This window comes from Miniopterus natalensis, chromosome 20, assembly GCF_054644295.1.
Source record: "Miniopterus natalensis isolate mMinNat1 chromosome 20, mMinNat1.hap1, whole genome shotgun sequence".
Classification (NCBI taxonomy): domain Eukaryota; kingdom Metazoa; phylum Chordata; class Mammalia; order Chiroptera; family Miniopteridae; genus Miniopterus; species Miniopterus natalensis.
The window spans coordinates 20,064,291-20,085,807 of record NC_142100.1 but is presented as its reverse complement, the minus strand read 5'-3'; the positions used below and the strand labels follow the sequence as shown (position 1 = coordinate 20,085,807).

General features: G+C 53.3%; 2 protein-coding genes across 5 annotated transcripts; one reads left to right on the top strand and one right to left on the bottom strand.

Annotated features, from left to right (window-relative positions):
• The first annotated feature begins 931 nt into the window (after positions 1-931).
• On the top strand, positions 932-13,691 carry HNF1A (HNF1 homeobox A). Of its 3 annotated transcripts, none has more exons than XM_016201579.2 (10): positions 932-1,254; positions 7,290-7,489; positions 8,985-9,171; positions 9,345-9,586; positions 10,436-10,587; positions 10,709-10,910; positions 11,568-11,759; positions 12,051-12,166; positions 12,253-12,397; positions 13,564-13,691. In XM_016201579.2, exons 1-10 carry the CDS (start codon positions 932-934, stop codon positions 13,689-13,691), a joined length of 1,887 nt encoding a protein of 628 aa, XP_016057065.1. The 3 variants fall into 3 exon arrangements, with proteins under 3 accessions (XP_016057065.1, XP_016057066.1, XP_087684892.1); XM_016201580.2 differs by having other exon boundaries at positions 12,235-12,397; XM_087828766.1 differs by lacking the exon at positions 11,568-11,759.
• A 706-nt stretch (positions 13,692-14,397) lies between these two features.
• C20H12orf43 (chromosome 20 C12orf43 homolog) lies at positions 14,398-21,511 on the bottom strand. 2 transcript variants are annotated; one of them, XM_016201582.2, is made up of 6 exons: positions 21,370-21,511; positions 19,818-19,860; positions 19,542-19,640; positions 17,351-17,424; positions 16,673-16,763; positions 14,398-16,222 (listed from the first exon to the last, which is right to left on the bottom strand). In XM_016201582.2, exons 1-6 carry the CDS (start codon positions 21,509-21,511, stop codon positions 15,868-15,870), a joined length of 804 nt encoding a protein of 267 aa, XP_016057068.2. In that variant the 3' UTR covers positions 14,398-15,867. The 2 variants fall into 2 exon arrangements, with proteins under 2 accessions (XP_016057068.2, XP_087684893.1); XM_087828767.1 differs by having other exon boundaries at positions 14,398-16,219.
• Between the last annotated feature and the right edge of the window lie 6 nt (positions 21,512-21,517).

Genomic DNA, 21,517 nt, shown 5'->3' with positions numbered 1-21,517 from the left:
TTTCTTGATTGCTGACATTTTTGGCACCCCCCCCCCTTAAAATTTGCGCCTGAGTCAAGTGCTTGACTGGCTTCACCATAGTCCCACTCCAAAAGTCTTGTCCCTTGTTAGCTGTGTGACTTTGGATATCCTCTCGGAGCCTTGTGCCTCAGTTTCCTCCTCTGTAGAATGGGGATAATTCCTGTATCTCCTCACAGCTCATAGGGGGACACAATGAAGCAAGGACGCATGTTACAGACCCTGGCACAGTCCCTGGCACGCAGTAGACTTAACAGCTTTTTCTCTGGGGAGGCCGGGTGTCAGGCCTGCGGGGGTAGGTCCAATATGGATGTGACCTTGCCCTGCCCTTGAGGAGAGCTGGCCCACCTGCCTAAAACTCCCTGCTGCTTCTGTTTCCAAGGGGAACCTGCTGTTTTGGCTCCCCTGCCTCAGTCTGACCCCCCTACAACAAGATCCTTGGGGGTGGGACCCGATGCTGCTCGCCTGAGGCCTCCTCTGTGGCTCCCAGCACCTTCCATCCCCGCTGCCCCAGGCCCCCGGCGCCGCCTCCCCCACCCTCCGCTCTGCCCACTCCCACTGAAGGCCGCAGCTCGCTGTCCCTCTGCGCTGCCATGAGGCCTGCACTTTGCAGGGCTGAAGTCCAAAGTTCAGTCCCTTCGCTAAGCACACGGATAAATATGAACCTTGGAGAATTTCCCCAGCTCCAATGTAAACAGAGCGGGCAGGGGCCCTGATTCACCGGCCGCTGGGGCCAGGGTTGGGGGTTGGGGGTACCCACAGGACTTGGCTAGTGGGGTTCGGGGGGACCGGTGGGTGCAAGGAGCCTGGTTTGTGCCTGCCTGCTGGCCGACTGGTGAGGAGACAGCCCACGCGGTAGGGGAGGCGGCCAGCTTGGTGGCCCCAGGCCGCGTGGCCCAGTGGTAGTGGAGCCATGGTGGCTAAACTGAGCCAGCTGCAGACCGAGCTCCTGGCGGCCCTGCTCGAGTCGGGCCTGAGCAAAGAGGCGCTGATCCAGGCACTGGGCGAGCCGGGGCCCTACCTGCTGGCTGGAGACGGCTCCCTGGACAAGGGGGAGTCCTGCAGCGGTCGAGGGGAGCTGGCCGAGCTGCCCAATGGGCTGGGGGAGACCAGAGGCTCTGAGGATGAGACTGACGACGATGGGGAAGACTTCACGCCGCCCATCCTCAAAGAGCTGGAGAACCTCAGCCCCGAGGAGGCGGCCCATCAGAAAGCCGTGGTGGAGAGCCTGCTGCAGTAAGAACCCCCTCCCTGTCCCCAGCTCCACGGAGCCCAGAGAAGCCCACCCTCAGCTCCCCACCAGCCCGCCGAGTCCAGAGCGCCATGAGCTGCGGCCTTTAGTCTAGTTGTCGGGAAGGGGGACAGGGCCCATGAGCTCAGGTCCTCTGCAGAGTCCCGTGTCCCCATGAGCCAAGGTTTTCAGCCCAGTGCTGGGGAAGTGGCCATAGGGGAGCCCCGAGAGGGGGAAAAAGCAGGAGACTTTACAAATCAAGTGCCTGGAGAAGCAGAGGGTGGTGGGAAGCTTTAGCCCCGAACTCTCACTTCCCTGGTAAGCATTCAGATTTCAAGCTCCAGGGCCAGTTAGCACCGCTGGGGAGGGGGGAGGGCAAACTGGGGTTCTGGGGGCTCCCCTGGTTGCCTGGGGACTCAAGCATTTAGCAAGATCTTTCTTACCTGAGGGAGGTGAAGCCTTAAGGCAGGGGTTTCTCTCCTTTCCAGCACAGCCTCAGGTCCCCACCTCACCAGCAGGCGCCATTAGAGGCCTCCCTGCTGTGTACCCCCATCCACTGGCTGGCTCCCCATCTCCCAGAGAACTGAGTGGGTCTGAGCCAATGCCTCCCCTCTCCTCAGCAGAGCTAACCTGGTTACTAATTACCCACAGGCTTTATTATTTCTCTTTTGTTTTATAAATTTATAAATGGCAAAAGGCCCTGATAAGGCCTGTGATCATTAACTTGTAGGGATGGTGGCCTGGGGAGGCCTGGGCCAATGAACCTCCCACCTGGCTGGGGGTGGGGGATGGGGAGTGCAGGGGTGGGAGTGGGGAAAGGGGGGCTAGGGGCTGCAAGGACTGCCAGTTCCCAAAGCCTCTTTAACCTCCATCCTAAGAGCTGGGCACTAGGCTGAGGTTCACACGTAAAAATTTGATAATGTTGAGATGAATCCTAGGAGAAAGCTAAGGGTAAGTCTGCTTCACAGATGAGGAAACAGGCCCAGAGAAGGAAAGTAGCTTGATTAAGGCCACCCAGCTGGGACTTCACACCCACTCTGTTTAGTGCTCTTAATCACCAGGACTGGGGGCCAGGGGCCAGCTAGGGGTGAGTAGGGGCTCTAAGAAAGAGTCCCAGAGACACTCCCCAGGGGACCATCCCTTTTCTGTCCAAGGTCCTGATCCCAGCTTGGGTGGGGGAGGGTTGGATTCCCCGCCTGGGGAATCCTCAGGGTCTGCCAGGCCTCCTGAGGGCCTAGGCAGGGGGCAGGGGAGCAGATAGGCCCCCTGACTTGGCAGGAAGTGGAGGGCAAAGGGCCCCGCTGGGCTGCAGGGGAGGGGCAAAGAGGCAGGCCCGGCAGACCCAGGGTGAGGGCGACTAGGACTGGGGCTGGGCCACACCTGCTCAGGACCCCAGACAGGAATGGGGGCTTTCAGGTGGAAGCGGGAGACCGGGGGTGCCAAGGGCCTTTCTTACCTGGCTGGGTGGGGCCTCTTGCTCAGCAGCCCCTTTGGTGGGATGGTGGGTGGGGGAGGCTTGATCCACAGCACTTGAGGGGGGAGCAGAGGTCAAAGTGCTCCCTGGGGACCAGCAGAGGTCTGGAAGCTGAGGGAGAGAGGGGAAGACATGGAGGAAGAGAGAAGGCTTCAGGGGAGATGGAGAGAGGCCTGGAGAAGCAGAGTTGAGCTGAGGAGAGGGAGGAAAGAGGGGCTCACACCCAGCTTGGAGAAGGGGCTGGGGAGAGAGTGCGGTGCCCCAAGCTGAGAGGAGGCTGGAGTGCTCCCCGCCCGCCCCGATTGGGTTTTCTTTAATGCTAACAGCATGCTATTTACTTTCCATTTAAATTTGAGATGTTGCTATAAATTATCAACCAGCTCCTTGTTCCTGCGGAGTTTATAACTAACTACCTGGGTTACTTATTGTTCAGGTAACAAAAGGGATCTGAACCCGCCCTGAGGGGAGAAGTGAGGCCTGTGGTCTCTGGGCACAGGAAGGAGAGGGGTGGGGGACCCCAGATGAAGGCCTGGGCAGTGGGGGAGTTTGAAGCTGGAAAGGATGGTGCTGAAGCAGGACTTGCAGTGGGAGCCACTGCTCTGGAGAAGACAGCAAATGGGAAGAGGCAGGGCGGGTCCTGGGTCCCAGGTCTCACCAGGTGCCCCGTGCTTGAGGCCACAGCAGATCTCCACCCTTAGTTCACTGTGTGACCTTGGGCAAGTCTCTCTCTGCCCTACCTGGGCAATGAATAAAATTCAGACTCGCTGCCCCAGTTTCCTGACATCTTCCTGAGGAACTGCCCTCGCTTTCCTCCAGTTACACTCACTTTGCTGATTCCTTCCTCAGGGCCTTTGCACATGCTGTTCCTTCTGCCTGGAATCCTCTTTCCAGGTCTTCCCATGGCTGATTCCTTCTCCTCTTTTTGCTCAAATATCACCTCCTCAGGGAGGCCCTCCCTGACTGCCTCATCTAAAAGTAGGCTCCACCCCAGCCACTCTCTTCAACTACCTTCTTTTCCTTTCTCCTTTACCTGTCCCTTATGATTACTTTGTTTTTCATCTCCCGCCATGAAAATAGAAGCTCTTCAAGGACAGGGTCCCTGTGGTCTAGGTCACCACTCTTACCCTTACTATGCATCCCAGTGACTGACAAACAGCATGAATGAATGAGTGACGAGGGTTCTCTGAGGTCCTGGGGACACCTGCTGCTATGGCCAAAGGAGGAACCTATACCTGGCGCTCCTTCCTGGGTGTCCTCCGAGGTCCTCCCGGTCCCTGAGCAACTCAAACCTCAACCTTGAAGGTCTCTGATCCCCTCCATTGGGCAGTACCAGAGCACAGGCCCAGGAAGACAGCGGCCAAGGTGGGACAATCTGACATCCCTGACAAGCCAGCCTGCCTTGGTTCAACTCCCAGCCCCCCAGCTCTAGCACGGGCAGGTGACTTCACTTTTCTGAGCCCCTGTTTCCCCTGCAAGGAGGGGGTGATAATAGCAGGGCTAAGCAGCATGGTAACATGTATGTGCACATGGAGTCAGTACAGTGAACGCGGCTATTATGAGTGGTCCCGTTTTACGGATGAGCAAATGAAGGCTCAGAGAGGCAAAGTGACTTGCCCAAGCTAATTCTTGCAAAGCAGTCAGTCCAGGACTTGGACCCAGGTCCTTCCGACCCCACACTCTGCGCAGCACCCTCGGGGATGCACGCCTGTCCCTGATAAGTTTATGTCCTTCTTACCCTCCCCAGTCGTTCTGGCTGTTCAGCTTCACCATAGCTCACTTCCATGCAGTACTCCAGAGGCCACAGGGCCTAACAAATGCATTCAACTCGTTTTCTCCTCCTGTGAAATATTTAATGTTAGCGCCATATCACAGTTGAGGAAACTGAGGCACAAGGAGGCTAAGCAACTTCCCAAGGCCCACCGGGAGAGTAGTGGCAGAGCTGAGGTTCAAACTGAGATCGAAGGGCCCCCACTGAGAACTCAGTTCCCCTCCACGAGTGGCCCTTCAGGGTGGTCTCCCAGCTCCACAACCTTGAACCCCCAGGGCTCAGCGAGCTGAAGGCCCAAAGCCCTGAACATCTGATTGACCCCAGGATGGGTAGGAGGCGGGAGGTGGGAGATGTGGGCAGGTCTTCCCCTCTCCGGGACCCTCTTCGCCCTGCTGAGGAGCTGGGGGGGGCAGGACTGTGTTGATGATGATGATCGTACGGATGGCATTCCATTTACTGAGCACCTACTGTGTGCCAGGCCCTGTAAGCGTTTCACTCCTCTTTGAAACTCATTCAGTTCTCCCGGGAGCTCTGAGGTGGCCGTGGGTTTCCCGCCGTGTTACAGGAGGTGTGGGCCGTGCACACTCGCTAGGGCGCAGTGGTGGGACTGGAACCCAGGCAGGTGTGACTTTCGAGCCTATGAGCCTGCAAGTGGGGATGCCTGGAGGCTTGGCCTCTTAGTTCTGAGTTGGGGAAACTGTCCTGAAAAGTCAGGTCCCTGGAGACTGAGTCTGTGTGTGTGTGTTGGGTGGGATGGCGTGGGGTGGGGACACAGAGCGAACAGAGAGACACAAGAGACAGGAGAGGGAGGGAGGCAGGGAGGGAGGGAGGGAGGGAGGAAGAGACAGACAGACACGAACACAGGGAGACAGACACATGGAGTCAGATGGACAGTAACAGTAAATCTTTAGCGTGAGCCAGGAGAGGCCCTGTTGGGAGCAAGACTGAGCTCATTCTCTCCGGAGAAGAGGGAAGGAGAGGGGGAAGGTGGGAGGGAGGATTGCTCAGGAGGGTGATGACTGCCCTGGGGGGGAGGGAAGCCATCCGGCGGCCCAGCTCCGGAATCAGATAAACATGTTTGCCATGGAGCACAGGGCTGGACTTTGTACTGCCCTTCCCTCCTAGCTCTGACTGGCGCCCGGCTGTGGGGGAGCTGGGGAAGACAGGCTCCTAGGAGCCCCTGGACGCAGGGAGACAGGAGCTTGGGGAGAGGTCTGGGGGGTCTGGGCAAAGGGAAATATTCTTGAGTCCCTGCTAAGTCACCTTTGACAAGTGAGCCTCCCCTGTCTGAGCCTCAGTTTTCTCACCTGTGAAATGGCCATAAGAGTAGCACTGACTTCCTAAGGTAACCGTAAGATCTAAATGACCGGCTCTTGGTACAGCGCCTTAGCTCACAGTAAATACTCAACAAACGCTCATTCTCACGGCTATTATTTTCACACAGATGGGAATGCGCTGTACTGGCTGCTGACCAATTGAAATTTATCTGTCCCTACCTTCCTTTCCTCCCCGCCTGTGTGGGAGCTGCTGATAAAAACGGAGGCGGTCAGAGGGCCAAAGCTGAGGAGAGGCTCTGTGCCCCTGAGTGTCCTTAGGGCATTGTCAAGGGGACAGGAGTGGCCGGTCCTCTGAGGACAGAGAGAGGGGGTGGGGAGAAGGCAGCGTGGGGGCCTTCAGAGCACAGGGGGTTTGTTTGCTTTTAGATTTTTAGAATTCAGTTTTAAATATTATATATGCATGTTGAATGTTATATAACATGTTACATAATTTTAGAAGTATGAGAAGACCAACAGAAAACTGCCCCTGTCCCTGTTCCCAGGACTCCACCAGCGTCGCCAGTTCCTTCTGTGTTCTTCTATGTCCTCCCGCTATGTCACGCAAACACAAACAAATATGTAGAGATCTTTTATCCCACTTTACATCTGACACAAGCAGCAGCCGCGAACCTGCCGGGCAGACTCTGTTCCGTCCGGGCATTTACGGAGCTTCCTCGGTGGCTTTTCCCAGGTGCTCGGCCCGAGGCTCTGCAATTTAGTTAATCAGCGTCCTGTCTGCTGGACACTTAGGTGGTTTTCAATCTTCTGCTGTGGCCAAGCCACACGGTGACGCATCGCCTCCTGCACATGCCATTTGCCACACCTGCATATATCAGGAGTCTCGGGTTCTAGAACAAACTGCTGAGTCAAGGGTGTGAGCAGGCGGGCTCCGGAGTCTGGCAGGCCTGGGTTCAAATCCCAGTTCTGTTTCGGTGCTGGTGTAGTGAGCTACTTTGTTTTTTAAACCCTCAGCAGAGGATATTTTTTCCATCGCTTTTCCAAAAGCATAATATATGTCAGGCCTATTTTGGGAGCTGAAAACCAGACAGTTCCTGCCCTCAAGGTGTTTAGTCTCTCTCAGTGGGTAAGACACAGCCACAGATAACATTTCCAGGTGGAAGAGGGAGCTTTAAAGGGGGCACACAGGCGAGGGCCCTCCCCATCGGACTTGTGCTGCTTCCCGAGGGAGTCTGTTCATATGTTTATGTCCGTGTGTCTGTGTGACCATTTCTAAATTTTTATCTGTTTTGTTTCTGTGTGGGGCTGGCTGGGACCTGGGACCACGCTTCTTCCATGTCTGGTCTGCATGTCCTGTCCCTGTGTCCTGGAATGTGTGCCCTTACCTCCCTGTCCCTGAGTCAGGGTGCAGGCCCGGGCCCCACACCTGCTCTCACCCACAATTCCTACAGCCAGGTGGACCGGGATCCTAGCACCAGGACCCCCCCCACCTCTGAGCTGACCCTGCCCTTACCCTCCTCCCAGGGAGGACCCGTGGCGTGTGGCAAAGATGGTCAAGTCCTACCTGCAGCAGCACAACATCCCGCAGCGAGAGGTGGTTGACACCACCGGCCTCAACCAGTCACACCTGTCCCAGCACCTCAACAAGGGCACCCCCATGAAAACGCAGAAGCGAGCTGCGCTGTACACCTGGTACGTCCGCAAGCAGCGAGAGGTGGCCCAGCGTAAGTAACGACCGACTGCAGGCCCGGGGCTCTGCAGCTCGAGGGTGGGGGCTGGAAGCTTCACCCCCGCCCCTCGGACAGGCAGGCTCAGAGGGAGTCGGCGGGACTCAACCAGCATTTATTACCTATTCTGTGCAAGGGACTCCGGGAGAGGGAAGTCGGTTGGTCCTGGGCATCCAAAGATGAATAAACTGGGCCCCTGCCTTCCAAGAGCCGTGTGGGGGGAAGGAGAAAAGGCCATTATGATCTAGTGAGACATGTACTACAGTGATAACAAGAACAGCAATAGCTATAGTTTCTGCCCCCCTTGCGGTGTGCCTGGCCCCGTGTGGAGTGCTACATAAAGTATATTTTGCAGTGTTGAGCTGGCGGTGGGGGAGAGAGTAATCTACTCTCCCTTGGGGCTTCCTTGGGGATGCAGGGGCATCAGGGAGGTTCCCACTACAAGTATGGCCTTTAGATTAAGCCTAAAAGTGTGAGTCAAATTTTGACCCATGGAGACACAGAGAAGGGAAGGGTGTTTTGGGCAGAAGGAACAGCATGTGCAAAGGCTCAGAGGTGAGGTACATGCTCAGGGAATCCTCCACTGCAAACCCGGGATGATCTGGGCACACTCTCACTCAGGGAAGGGTGGACTTCCTCACTCAAGCCTCAAACCCCACCAAATCCCAAGTGCACGTCCATACTTTTTGAGCCTATGTATAAAATAATTTCTAATATTTCTTTTCATTAATTATCCAGGTTCTTAAAAGGCAATACATGCTTAGTTAAATAAAAAAAAGAAAAGGAAGATTTTATAATAAAAATTAGGTATCCTACTATAGAAGCCACTGGCGTTCCCGGTCTTGCAAATACCCTTCTGGAGTTATTTTATGCCTGTACTAGCCATATCTATATATCCCTCAGAATCTCCCTTCCTTCTGTTTCATAAAACTTCCCTGGCACTTGCCTGTCCCATTCCCTTGGTGGCTTGCTCAGGGGTAATCTGATAGACTAATTTCCATTAAAGTAAAACCAGCTGGCAAGGGCTGGTGGGTCTCTCTCCTGGCGAGCACTGCACTTTAAGCTTGATTTCCAAGTCTGCAATGCTGAACATAGCTCTGAATCTACTCAGGAGTTAGGATTCAATTTTCTGCTCTGCTGAGCGATCCTAGAAAAATATTTAGCCTCCCTGAACAGTATCTGTAAAATGGGATGGAATGTGTCAAATGTGAACAAATGCTGATGCTTACCTGGAGCCTTGTGAGATTGTATCCTGGCTCAGTAGAAAAGTGTGCAGGGGTTGACTAGTGATGTCTGCCTTGGACACGGGTTAAGAAAGTGGGGGAACGTGTGCTGTGTATTTCTCATCATTGGATTAGGTGATTTCTAAGTTTTAGCTGTAAGCTCCTCTGGCTCAGCACCCTGGGAATGAGAGAATCAGGAGTGTGGTCATAAACTGATGTGGGAAGGTGGATGTGGCTGGGGCCCTGCTCATAGCTCTCTGCACCTACAGAGTTCACCCATGCCGGGCAGGGAGGGCTGATTGAGGAGCCCACGGGAGATGAACTGCCAACCAAGAAGGGGCGGAGGAACCGTTTCAAATGGGGCCCGGCATCCCAGCAGATCCTGTTCCAGGCCTACGAGAGGCAGAAGAACCCCAGCAAGGAGGAGCGAGAGGCACTGGTGGAGGAGTGCAATAGGTAGAAGGGCTGTCAGTCAGCAGGGCTGGTTTGGTCTGGGCAGGGCAAGGCTGAGGAAGGGGAGGGTGGCTCTGGGTCCTGAGGGAGGCTCCCCAGAAACCTAGCTCTATTTCTGACCCCCCAACCCAAGCAACCCTTGAGTGGGTGCCCATCTCATTCATCCTCACTCACAGGGCTGAGTGCATCCAGAGGGGGGTGTCACCATCGCAGGCACAGGGGCTAGGCTCCAACCTTGTCACAGAGGTGCGCGTCTACAACTGGTTTGCCAATCGGCGCAAGGAAGAAGCCTTTCGGCACAAGCTGGCCATGGACACTTACAGCGGGCCACCATCGGGGCCAGGCCCGGGCCCTGCACTGCCCGCCCACAGCTCCCCTGGCCTGCCCCCATCCGCCCTCTCCCCCAGTAAGGTCCACGGTAAGTGCTACGTGGGCAGAGGGATTGGGACAGTGGGTGGAGGGAAAAGGGGGAAGGTAGGAGAGTTGGGGAGTACCACCCCAGCGGCAAAAGTCACCTAAACCTCTTAGCACTTTGGTTCCACTCCATTCCGTTTACCCTAGTTTATCCACTCCACTGACCACAACACATCCGTCATCCACTCCACTGAAATCCATTCACCCCACTCCATTCATTCTGAGTTGGGTTCAATTCATTCATTTCAGATTAAATCAATTCAATTCATTTCAGTTCAATTCCATTCAGTTCTATTCTGTTCAATTCATTATAACCCAATTTGTTCATTTAGGTTTGGTGCAGTTTAATCCAATCCAATTCCCAATCAACTTAGTTTAACTAAATATAATTTAAGAAAATTCAGTTAATTTCATATGGCTCAGTTCAATTTGATCCAATTTGATGATTCAATTCAATTCAACTCAACTCAAGCTCGATTTATTTATTTCAGGTTCATTTCAACTAGATCGTTTCATTCAACTAATCCCAGTTCTTTCTAATCAACTCAGTTTGCTGCAGTTTATTAGCTTCAATTCAGTTCATTTCAATTGTGTTTTATTGAGCACCTACTGCATGTCAGGTATAGCACTAGGCAGTGGGGGCCACGGAGCTGATAAAATGTAGTCCTTGTGTTCAGGAGTTGGAAGCAACCAGCACAGGGCCTGGCAGGAGGTGGACACACAAGCAAAGTTTGCCGGCTGCATAGAGAAAGATGGGGCAAGTGGCCTAAGCAAACTGATGCAGTTTGGAGTGATGAGAGCCCTGAAGGGCAGGAAAGTGGGGTGCTGAGGCTCGACACTGCTCCCACTCCAGGTGTGCGCTATGGACAGGCTGCAACCAGTGAGGGGGCAGAAGTGCCCTCAAGCAGTGGCAGTTCCTTGGTGACAGTATCTACACCCCTGCACCAAGTGTCCCCCCCAGGCCTGGAGCCCAGTCACAGCCTGCTGAGCACTGAAGCCAAGCTGGTGAGTGTCCCCCCAGGTAGGGAAGATCCTTCTAACCTCATCTTCCCTTGATTGGGAGCAGCAGTCCCCAGGGAGGCAGTGGGGGCCCTTGTCTTCACTCAGCTTGGCTTTCCCCTCCAAGGTCTCAGCAACTGGGGGGCCTCTGCCTCCTGTCAGCACCCTGACAGCACTGCACAGCTTGGAGCAGACCTCCCCAGGCCTCAACCAGCAGCCCCAGAACCTCATCATGGCCTCGCTTCCAGGGGTCATGGCCATCGGGCCTGGTGAGCCTGCCTCCCTGGGCTCTACGTTCACCAACACAGGCGCCTCCACCCTGGTCATTGGTAAGGTGGTGGGATGAGGGGCATCTGGGTGGGGGAGGCTCATGTGGCTTCCACAGAATCCAAGAGCTGCAAGAGCCTCCGGGACTCATTCATTCATTCACTCATGTATTTACTGACTGCCTACTCTGCTACTTTAGTGATACACAAGTAAACCAAAGAGACCAAACTCTCAGCGACTCAAGTGGGGAGCAGACAATAAACATAATACATAAATTATACAGTACCCAGAAGATAAAATGTCCCTGGGAAAAACAGAGCAGCAGAAGGGGTACAACGTTTTCTAGGTTTTAGGTTTCTCTTTAAAGCCCAGAGGACTTGATTTACAGGAACTATTATGCAGAAGTTCAACAGTATATAAGACAGATAGGGAGCTGCTGGGAGAGGACAACAGAGTTAAAGCCCCAGGGCCTTTGCACTGCTGTGGAACTCAGGGCTCCAGGGAACCTAGTTAGACCCATCTCCTGCCCGTATAATGAGCCAAAGGATCAGAGAAGGGGAGTGACTTGTAGGGCCACATGAGTTAGTGACAGGTCCTAGTGCAAAGGTATTTCCTGTTTGTCACCCCCCCCCCAGCCCTCAAGGGAGGGGTGGTGCCCCAGGGGCCTGGGGATGTAGCGCGGGTGGTAGTCTGGCTGACTCCCGCCCCTCCCGCTCCAGGTTTGGCCTCCACGCAGGCGCAGAGTGTGCCAGTCATCAACAGCATGGGCAGCAGCCTGACTACGCTGCAGCCTGTCCAGTTCTCCCAGCCGCTGCACCCTTCCTACCAGCAGCCACTCATGTCCCCTGTGCAGAGCCACATGGCCCAGAACCCCTTCATGGCCACCATGGCCCAGCTGCAGAGCCCCCACGGTGAGCACATGGGGAGGGTGACCTAGCAGATCCTGTGGCCGCCCTGTGTGAGTGCTTGTGATGGAGGGGGCTCTGATGAGCACCTGTGGCCACGTTTCTGTGAATAAGTGTGGCGCTGTGCACACGTGCCTGAGTGGATACACATCTGGGTGTTCATCTGGCCGTTTCCCAGGTCTCACACCCCACTTCCCCTAGAGCACCCAGCCCTGAGGGCCTCCGGGGGGGGGGGGGGTCCAGCCCAGTCCAGAGTGCCACGTCTGTACTCTTCTCTATCCACTCCCTCCTGGACAGCCCTTTACAGCCACAAGCCTGAGGTGGCCCAATACACCCACACGGGCCTGCAGACCATGCTCATCACTGACACCACCAACCTGAGTGCCCTGGCCAGCCTCACACCCACCAAGCAGGTAAGGCCCAGGACTGCCCCGGCCCCTCCCACAGCCCCCTCCTCAGAGAACACCCTGGGGGCTCAGAGGGCAGCTCTGTTCCCCAGGTCTTCACCTCAGATGCCGAGGCCTCCAGCGAGTCTGGGCTTCACACGCCGGCATCTCAGGCCACCACCATCCACATCCCCAGCCAGGACCCTGCTGGCATCCAGCACCTGCAGCCTTCCCACAGGCTCAGCGCCAGCCCCACAGGTGAGCAGCCTTCTCCCGCTCCCTCTCTGCTGGGTGTGCAGATGAGGCAAATGGGGGGCGGGGCGCGAGGCAGATCTTAGAGGGCACCCTGTGCTCCCCTGAAGTGAGCCAAGAGGGGTGTGAAACCACAGAAAAATCTTATAGAAACTTCTCTCATTGACTGGGTTGAGGAAAAAGACAAGTCCTGGGAAGAAGAGTAAACTGGGCTGGTTGCAGGCCAGAAGTGGTTCATGGGTGTGTGGGTTTGGTTCAGGGTTTAGCATTCCTTGAATCATTGCCAACGTTTAAAAATCAGGAGCTTTCACACAAAAATCCAGATGTCTGGCTTCTCTTGGAAAATTGGGAGGACTCATGTTTCCACACAGCAAGAGTGTGGGCTCACACCACCATGTCCTACTCCACCCATTCATTTCCAACCCCCTATGATTCGTCTGCAACCACAGGTCATGGTGAAGAGCAGGTGCTTTAGAGTCAGGCTCCTGGGCTTTGAGGCCTGGAGCAGCCACATGCTAAGTGCACGACTTTGGGCAAGTTGTTCCCCTTCTCTGAGCCTCAGGTTCCTCCATCCAGCCCTGGTGGCTGCAGTGACAGTTACTGAGGGATTCATGGTCCAGGCTCCATGCTTTACATGTAAGGGGCATGCCATCACCCCCATTTTACAGGTGAAAAGCAGACACTCAAGGATGTGAGGGACTTGGCCTTGCCTCTGACAGCTACTAGGCGGCAGGGTCAGGACTTGAACCCAGGTCCAACCTCAAAGCTCATTCTCTTAACATCAGAATCAGTCAGGCTTCTCCTGAAACAGAACCAATAGGAATACATACATATTTTAGGATGGCTCATATGATGGTGAGGCTGGCAAATCTGAAGGCTGCTGGGCAGCTCAATAGGCTGGCAATGCAGGCAGGAGTGGATGCTGTAGTCTTGAGGCAGAATTCCTTCTTCTCTGGGAAATCTCAGCTTTTGCTCTTAAGACCTTCAACTGATTAGATGAGGCCCACCCAGACTACAGAAGGGCATTTCTTTTACTAAAGTCAACTAACTGTAGGTGTTAAGGGGGTTAATAAGACAAGGTCCCATCTCCCTGTCCTGAGTGCCTCCAGGGATGAGTAGGAGGGGTCAGGATGGACTTGGTGGCCAGCCAGCAGCTTCATTTGCCTCTGTAGTGTCCTCCAGCAGCCTGGTGTTGTATCAGAGCTCCGAATCCACCAATGGCCACAGCCACCTGCTGCCATCCAACCACAGTGTCATCGAGACCTTCATCTCCACGCAGATGGCCTCTTCTTCCCAGTAACCACGGCAACTGCCTCCCAGGGGCAGGCACTGGAAGCCTGCACAGCCTGCTCGGGGGGTGACCAGAACATCTGAGCCTGCAAAACTTCTGCTACCACGGAGCTGCTGCCCTTCCCTGGAAAACTGGGTCTTGGTTCCACCCAGCGTTAGAGGGGGGCTCTGAGGTGCCCCAACCCAAGGAGGGCTGCTTCAGTGCACAAGGGGGGACTGTGGAAAGCTGGGAAGCAGAGGTTGTTCCTGGCAGGACACAAGAGGGACTGTCCCTGCTGCTCCAGGTACATCTTGTCACTTGGAACAGAAGGAGACAGGCTTTGGACTCTGATATGCTCAGCTGGGCCTGTGGAGAGCCCCAGCACCCCAAAGGGAACTCTGGCAGCCACACTTCTCAGGACACAAGCCTGTATAGCTGACTTACTGAGCTCTGATGCCCTGTCCAGGCTATTCCATCCCAGTCCCCTTTCTGCGATTAACCCACATGCTCATTTCTACCCACCCATCCCCCACTCACATAAGAATGCCGAGGGGCTACTCTGTCCCTCAGGGAGTTTGAGCTAATGGTGAAGGCATGAGGGCTCTCCAGCGTCCTTCGTTCTGAGCCATCCCTCTTTTTGGACCGTCTTCTGGAACATTCGTTCCCCCGAGCACTATGCCTTCTATGCCAGCCTGGTATCTTGCCTCTACTGAAAAGCCCCTCAAGGCTAGGAAGTGGCCCTTGCTCCCGTGGGAACCTTGTGATTCTGTGCCTGGTGCTAAGTTCTGGGGCAGCAGCTCCTCTGGCCTCTGGAGCCCTGCACACGCTTCCCTGGTTTGGAGAAGCTGCTGAGCTCAAAAGGCAGCAAGGCCTGAGCAGCTGGCAGATGGAGGTGCCCAGGGGGAGAAGAGAGAGGCGAGACCAGAAGAGTGGAGCCACCTGTGTGGACAAGACATGCCTGGAAGCCTGAGGGCCTGGGGGGCTGAGGCATGAGGAGAGGTCCAGGCGGATGCAGCCCCCCAAGGAGCCTCAGCCCATGTACCACCCGAGGGACAAGGCAGCTGTGTAACCAGGGTCCTGTGACCTCATCTCCCGGAGGCTGCTGCAGACAACCTGGCCCTTGTAGAAGACCTCCATCTCGGAATCAGGGACGGGCTGCACCCCCTGCAGCCTGCAGCCAGCGAAGGGCGAGCCTGTACATTATTTAACTTTTAGTAAAGTAAACGAGGAACGTATCAGATAATTCGTGCTTGTCCACAGGTCACCCAGATGGGGCTGAGGGAGGCGGGGGTGGGCCAGGGGTCTGTGGAGATGGGTGCAGCACATGTAGATGCTCATACGCCACCTTTCTTGCTCTGCCAAATCTTCGAGGCAAGGTGCCGAAGCTAGGGTTTTACCTTAACCTTGAGCTTCCACTCCTTCTTGCAGAATAGCCCTGGTGCCTGAAACCCAGTCAAATGCTGTGACACTCCCTTAAATCTGGAAGCTGGGGCGCAGGAAGACATCTTGGGGTGTAGGCAGGAGGACCCTGTGTGTGATGCTTATTTAAAATGTCTCATCAAGACTCAGCAGTGACTGGAGGCACCACCTAAATCACTTTGTTACGTGTTGGGTCTGATCATTTATTTTCAATAACCTGGTTGGCACATGATGGTGTGTGGTATGTTCACCAATGTGGAGAAAGTTCTGGAAAACGAAGGGGAAAAGATCGCTCTCCCTCTTTTTCAGACAATGTTACATCCAGTCTATGTGGCACAGAGGGAGAAGTACAAACTCTGGGCTTTGGCACCTCAGGGACCCCCTCTCTAATTTTCTTAAGATTATCTCCCACACCAGGCTGAGGAGCTGGGGGCAGGAAAAGGTCTTCACTCACTCTCCTCAGGCAGCACTGGGGAGATGGAAGCTTCACCACTTGGCCATCAATCTTAAGTAACTGGAGGGCTCCTTCTTCTCGAGACCACGGAATGTTCTGGTACCACAGGGCTGCCCCAACCCCAATGGGAGCACAGGAGCACAGGCTTTGCTTAGGCTCTGCACTCTACAACCATGGCTTTGCCCTGACTCCCGGGCAAGCCCCAATCACGGGCAGAGTGTGGACTTGCCAGCCAAGTCCTCGATCTTGGAGAGGGAGGCAGAGCTGAAAATGCCTCGTCCCCGAGGGCGCCTCATCACTGGGCCTCGCTGGGCCCCGTGCCTGTGCCCGGGGTCAGTTTGCAGGCGCAGCTGCCGCCCTCTTTGATGGTGGGAATGGGGACGCCCCACTGGCCTTCTGGGCCTTTTTTTTCCTTTTCTTCATTTTGGTCCCGAGTGACAGGTGGTCTCCGTTGAGCTTGGCTGGCTCCGTTTCCTGCTTCCCGACCGCGGCCTTGCTTGTGGTGGTGGCAGCTGTGGTCAAGCCAGTGCTGGCCTCCTCCTTGGCTTTCTTTTTCAACTTCTGTTTCTTCTTCTTGGCCTCTGTTTCCACCTTGACAGGGCCATGGATGGTGGACCCCTGGAGAATGTCAGAGGCTGACACAGCTGCCTCCCGGCACCGCTGCCACTCCTCATCACTGTCCTCACTGCTGCAAGGAGAGGACAGTCTGAGTCAGCTGGAGGTGGGACTCAGCCCCAAAGCTGCCACCAGAAAGAGGCCACAGGGGCAGGCAGGTAGAGAGCTCAGGCTCAGGAGTGAGGCAGACCTGGGCACCAATACTGGCTTCTCTGCTTCCTAGCTATGTGATCTCATTAAGTAACCTCTCTGACCCTCAGTGTCCTTGAGCCCAGATCTCACAAGTATGTCCAAGGAATGAGGCGACTGGCACAACATGGGTGCTCAAAAAGCAGCAAATGTCCAAAGCCAACCCCCAGCTGAACCTCTTCCTCCTCCCACTGAGGGCACTATTTCTCAAGTTACCTGACAGGGCTCCTTCTTGGCCTGGACCTCACTGGATCTGCTTGGCTATTCTGGGACACTGGCCAACACAGAAAAGGGGGCAAAAACGAGGGAATTTGAGGAGGGTGTGCAATCTCACCTGGAGCTGGAAGGCAATCGCTTTCGGCAGGGCTGCAGAGCAGCTTTCTTCTCAGGGCCTTCAGGGACGGAGGTGAAGAAAAGCCGAAAGCCTAAAATCCAAAGGGGTAGAGTCAGAGCTGCCTGGTGCTGACCCCTCCTGCCAGGTGCCATGGCTTCCCGGCCTCTGCCCTCAAGCAGCTCCTAGTCCAGAGGCGAAGACCCAGAAATCGCTCCTGTCTAACCACAAAATGATGCCTCATGTGATGAGGGGCATGCTGATGACAGCTGGAGCCAGAAGAAAGGGTGCTGAGGGGACACCAGCTGCCAAATCAGGCCAGCAAGCCCTCAGCGGCTTTTGGAGGGCATCAGTTGAGCCTCCTGCCTAAGGCAGCTTCCAAAGTGGCAAATGAATCTGACACAGGACAGACAGATTCAGATGGGAGAGGCTGTACAGTGTGGTGGTAGGAGCTCCTGCTCAGGGCGAGACAGATGTGGTCACCTTAGGCAAGTGCCTTCATTCCTGAGCCTCGGCTTCCCTTACAGTTCCCCTGTAAGTGGGAGCAGCATCATGATACCTGCCTCAGAGCGGGCTGCACGGATGAAAGAGGATAATATGCCAAAACTGTATTTCCCAGCTCCAGGCATACAGTAGGTGCTCACTAAATGACAGCTGACTATTAACAGTGTAACTACTCACCATCATCCTCCGGCATGACTTTCTGTATCTCAGCCTTTTTTGGCTCCTTCACAACTTCGGAGATGGTAATGGAGCTAAGGGAAGAGGAGATGGTTGATTTAGGATAAGATTTGGGGTACCAGCAAAAATTTTTTGAAAAATTTAAAACAATTTTTTTATAAAGTGGAGGGGGTAGGGCATGTCATCTTAAATGCAAAAGCAGACAGCACACTAGCCTGATAAGAATGCTAATGCTTACAGCCATAACCTGCTGAACAGCCCCTGTCAGCTCAAACTGCAGGATTTCATTTGCCTAAACCCCACCTTATCCTAATAAACAGTGTGGATTTTTAAGATACAGTAAAACAAAATGAATACAATTTCAAATAGGGCAAAGAGAAAATAAATGCAGGAGAGACAGAAAGAGCCAAAGTGTGGTGAGGAAGTCCTATACACTTGCTAGACTAGGGCACACATTTTGTTCTGAGCTTCCTGGCAGCATGCATGAAAAGGGAAACATGACCAGTTGACAGAAATGGTTCAGAAGTCAGCTTATAGAGCAGGGTGACCCTGATTTTTTTTTTTAATTTAAATTCCTTTTAAAATTTGAGATAACTGTAGATTGATACACAGTCCCCAGAAATAATAGAGATTCCATATACTCTTTGCCCAGTTTCTCCCTATGGTAACATTATGCATAACTGCAGTTCAATATCAAAACCAGGAAACTGACATTGATACAATCCATTGGCCTTACTCAGACTTCAGAGACCTGGGTTTTGAATCCTGGCTTTGTCACTTACTAGCTGTGACCCTTTGGCAAGTGACTTCACCTCTCTGAGTCTCTGTTACCCATCTTTACACTGCAAGTCCCTACCTCTTAGGGTTGTCACAGGTGAAGCACTCAGCACAGAGCCTGGCCACAAGCAGGTACTCAGTAAATGGTAGCTACGGTGATGATTACTGTCATCATGATAAGCAGTAAGTTTCACAGGACCTCTAACAAAAATAAACCCTCTCTCCAGAAGCACAGAGCAGGGAGTACTGCTGAGACCAGGAAGCATGTCTCTGGTGAATGCTGACAGAAGTCACTGTGTACTACGCAGAAAAATGCTCTCAACACTGTCCTCACAGCAGACACAGCACTGTGCTGGGTGCTTTCTCCTAACTGCCTTCCACATATGTCAAAGGCATCCCCAAAAGTCCTGGACAGGAAATCAGTCTGGGAAGAGGAAAAGGAGATGATGCGACTCAGGTGCCTGATCCAGTATCTTAACACAATGATTCGATGATGGTCCCTTGGTTATATGTGGCAATGTCTGTAGACATAACTGCTGGGGGGAATGCTGTTAGGATCTAGTGGGTGGAGGCCAGGGATACTGTTAATCGCCCTATAATGCACAGGACAGCCCCACAAGAATTATCCAGTCCAAAACATCAATAGTGCCAAGACTGCCCAGCTGGTGTGGCTCACTACCCTTTCAAAACCTGCTCTGCCATTCAGGAATGGATCTAGACCAGCGCATCCCAAAACATGTCCCATGTTGCACTATCAGTCTTCCATGAAACAAAAGTACTGTAGCCAAATGAGTCTAGAAATTCCTGGGCTGAACAAAGTTACACGGGTCTCTTTACTGCAAGACTTCTCAGAGCCTTAAATATACTATCATGAATCACAATCTCCAAGGGCACATAAGGGTATGCAGACTGCAGTGTTTCTCAACTTCTTTGCTATAGACCCTTTTTTTCTAGTCACACTTTGGACTAGCATTCCTTGTGCCTATTTTAGAAATACTGACCTAGATCTTTACAAATTGTATTCTCAAATGTAAGAGAACTAGCACAGTGCCTGACATACAGAAAGCACCCAAAAAGTAATTCCATCTGTCCCTTGCCCTTTTGTGAATGAGCTCTTGCTTCTCAGTCCCCTCTTATCCCTTGGGAGCAGGGCAATACATTGCTTAAGAGCAAGGCCTTACGAGTCAAACACACCTGGGTTTGAGTCCCAGCTCCGTTCCTTCCTCCCTGTGATTTCAAACAAATGCTTCTCACAAAGAGCCTCTGTTTACTCACCTAGAGAAATGACAGGAGCTATGTGGCCAGGTGGTTCTGAGTCCAATGAGGTGACATATGCCACGTGACAGTGCCTACTTGAGCATTGTAAGCTCCCAGCTAACGAGGGCAGAAGAAGAGAAGGTATGCTTTTGGTTACCTGTCCAGCAGGGCTCCCAGCTTCTTGGCTACGTAGGCTCGGAATTCGGGGGTGGTCTGAAGCTCATTGCCATCTTGTTCGTGCTCATCCACCTTATGCCTACAACACACAAAGGGACCTCACTTCCTGCCAGGTCAGAAGTTGCCCCATGAGGGCAGGGACTACATGCATCTCGTTCACCCTGATATCCAAGGGTTTAACCTAGCATTGACACATAGCAGGGGATCAATATTTGCTGAATGAATGTATGAAACTTGAATGCAAAGTGCACAGTACCTGAGGCTCGCCTGGGTGGTTGGCAACTGATTATTTGCAGCATCTGTGGAAATAATGAAAACTGAGGCATTTATAGAGGAAATGACAATAACAGTATCAGTTGTGTGCCAGGCATGACTTTAAGTGATTTACATATATAACTCATTGAATCTTCCCAACAACCCCATTAGAGGGGTCACCACTATCTCCATTTGGCAGAAGAGGAAACTATAGATTAACTTAGCCAGAGTCAAATAGTTAATAAGGGACAGAGCTGAGATGAAGACACAGTCAACTAGCTCCAGAGCCCCTCTCTTAACTACTATGCTGGAGATGCCTGGCCTGAGTCATCAACCTAATGGGGGGGGAGGGGGGGTAGTAGTAGCATTATCCCCATTTTACAGACGAGGAAGTTTAGGTACAGCGTGATTTAAGTATCTTGCCCAGATTCTCACTAGTGAGTGATGGAAATGGAAAAGCAGATGTGTGTATAAAACGTGAAGAGAAGCCTGCAGGGTTATGGTCCCCAGAGATAAGGCTATAGTATGCTACCTATGGGAAGTGCAGTGTGGCGGGACAGCAAGAAAGGAGAGGCAGGCAGGGAATGGATTACCAAAGGGCTTGCAAGTCCTTTTAAACAAAAGCAGGGGTTTTTTAACCATGCTTTGCTATGGCCTGCTCTGGCAGCCTGGTAAAGCATGGGCCCCTTCTCAGAATAATGTTTTAAAGGAGTAAAATAAAACACATAGGATTACGAAGAAAACCAATGATGCTGAAATTTAATTACCATAACAGTAAAAAACCAAATCTGGCATACTAATATATGTGCTTCTTTTTTAATGCATTAAATAAGATCTAGAGATTCTTTAGATCTAGGGTCTAAAAAGTACTGTCATTTTAAAGTAGACATGAGTGTAAGTAATTTTTTCCAACATTTTATGGTGAATAAAATTTTTATATACTTGCAGACTGTCATTGGGATATGAAAACCTGTGATTTTTTGATAGAACAAAAACAACAGGTGTCAAAGTTACTGGTGGCTTGTTGCTCACATGAAAGAGAAGAGATGCTAAATTTCAAAGAGCGGTTAACGAAAGTCAAGATGAAATATTTTTCCCATTCCAAATTCATGCACCTCTGGATTATGATTAGGAACCCCTATGATGAGGAGTTTTGGAATTATTCCCGGGGAACTAGAGAGTCACGGTCGGATGTGTGTTGGACACAGCTCCCTGGCAGCCCCGGGGTATGAAAATGTGTTGCAGGCGGGGAAAGGCTGGATGCGAGAATCCAGAAAGCGGGTTGTCGCCGTCACTTCGGAGAGGCGGCGGGCTGCCCAGCGTGCGGCCAAAGGGAGCTGAGTCAAGAGACATTCAGGTGCCTCAATTTCCCTGCACCAACCGGCGCTTTGACTCCGAACCCCATCCAGGCCCTGGAGCTCTGGAGCTCTCTATCTCTCCCTCTCGAGAAAAGAAGTGGAGTCCCGGTGACTCCTCCTTCACCATCCATCCTCTCAGGCCCCAGGGGAAGATCCTACGCCCCTCGGCCAGGCTGCTCGAACACAGTCCCCTACCGACTCTTTCCTTCCCGGGCCTTCTCGGGCGCTGCTCCAAGCCCCAGGCCGGCATCGCGGCCTCGCGGCACCGCGCCAGCTCCTCCGCATCGCTGCTGCTGCTGCTCTCCAAATCGCTCAGGGAATCTCTGGGCGCCGTCATCTTGAA

What these genes read in the sequence shown, in the direction of transcription:
- HNF1A (XM_016201580.2), top strand. Translation starts at nt 932, where the DNA reads ATGGTGGCTAAACTGAGCCAGCTGCAGACCGAGCTCCTGGCGGCCCTG. An exon ending in CGCCTCCACCCTGGTCATTG is followed by an intron (nt 10,911 to 11,567) that starts GTAAGGTGGTGG and finishes CTCCCGCTCCAG; the next exon opens with GTTTGGCCTCCACGCAGGCG. An exon ending in GCTCAGCGCCAGCCCCACAG is followed by an intron (nt 12,398 to 13,563) that starts GTGAGCAGCCTT and finishes TTGCCTCTGTAG; the next exon opens with TGTCCTCCAGCAGCCTGGTG.
- C20H12orf43 (XM_016201582.2), bottom strand. Translation starts at nt 21,511, where the DNA reads ATGACGGCGCCCAGAGATTCCCTGAGCGATTTGGAGAGCAGCAGCAGC. An exon ending in CTGGGAGCCCTGCTGGACAG is followed by an intron (nt 17,425 to 19,541) that starts GTAACCAAAAGC and finishes CTCTTCCCTTAG; the next exon opens with CTCCATTACCATCTCCGAAG. An exon ending in CGATTGCCTTCCAGCTCCAG is followed by an intron (nt 16,223 to 16,672) that starts GTGAGATTGCAC and finishes CTCTCCTTGCAG; the next exon opens with CAGTGAGGACAGTGATGAGG.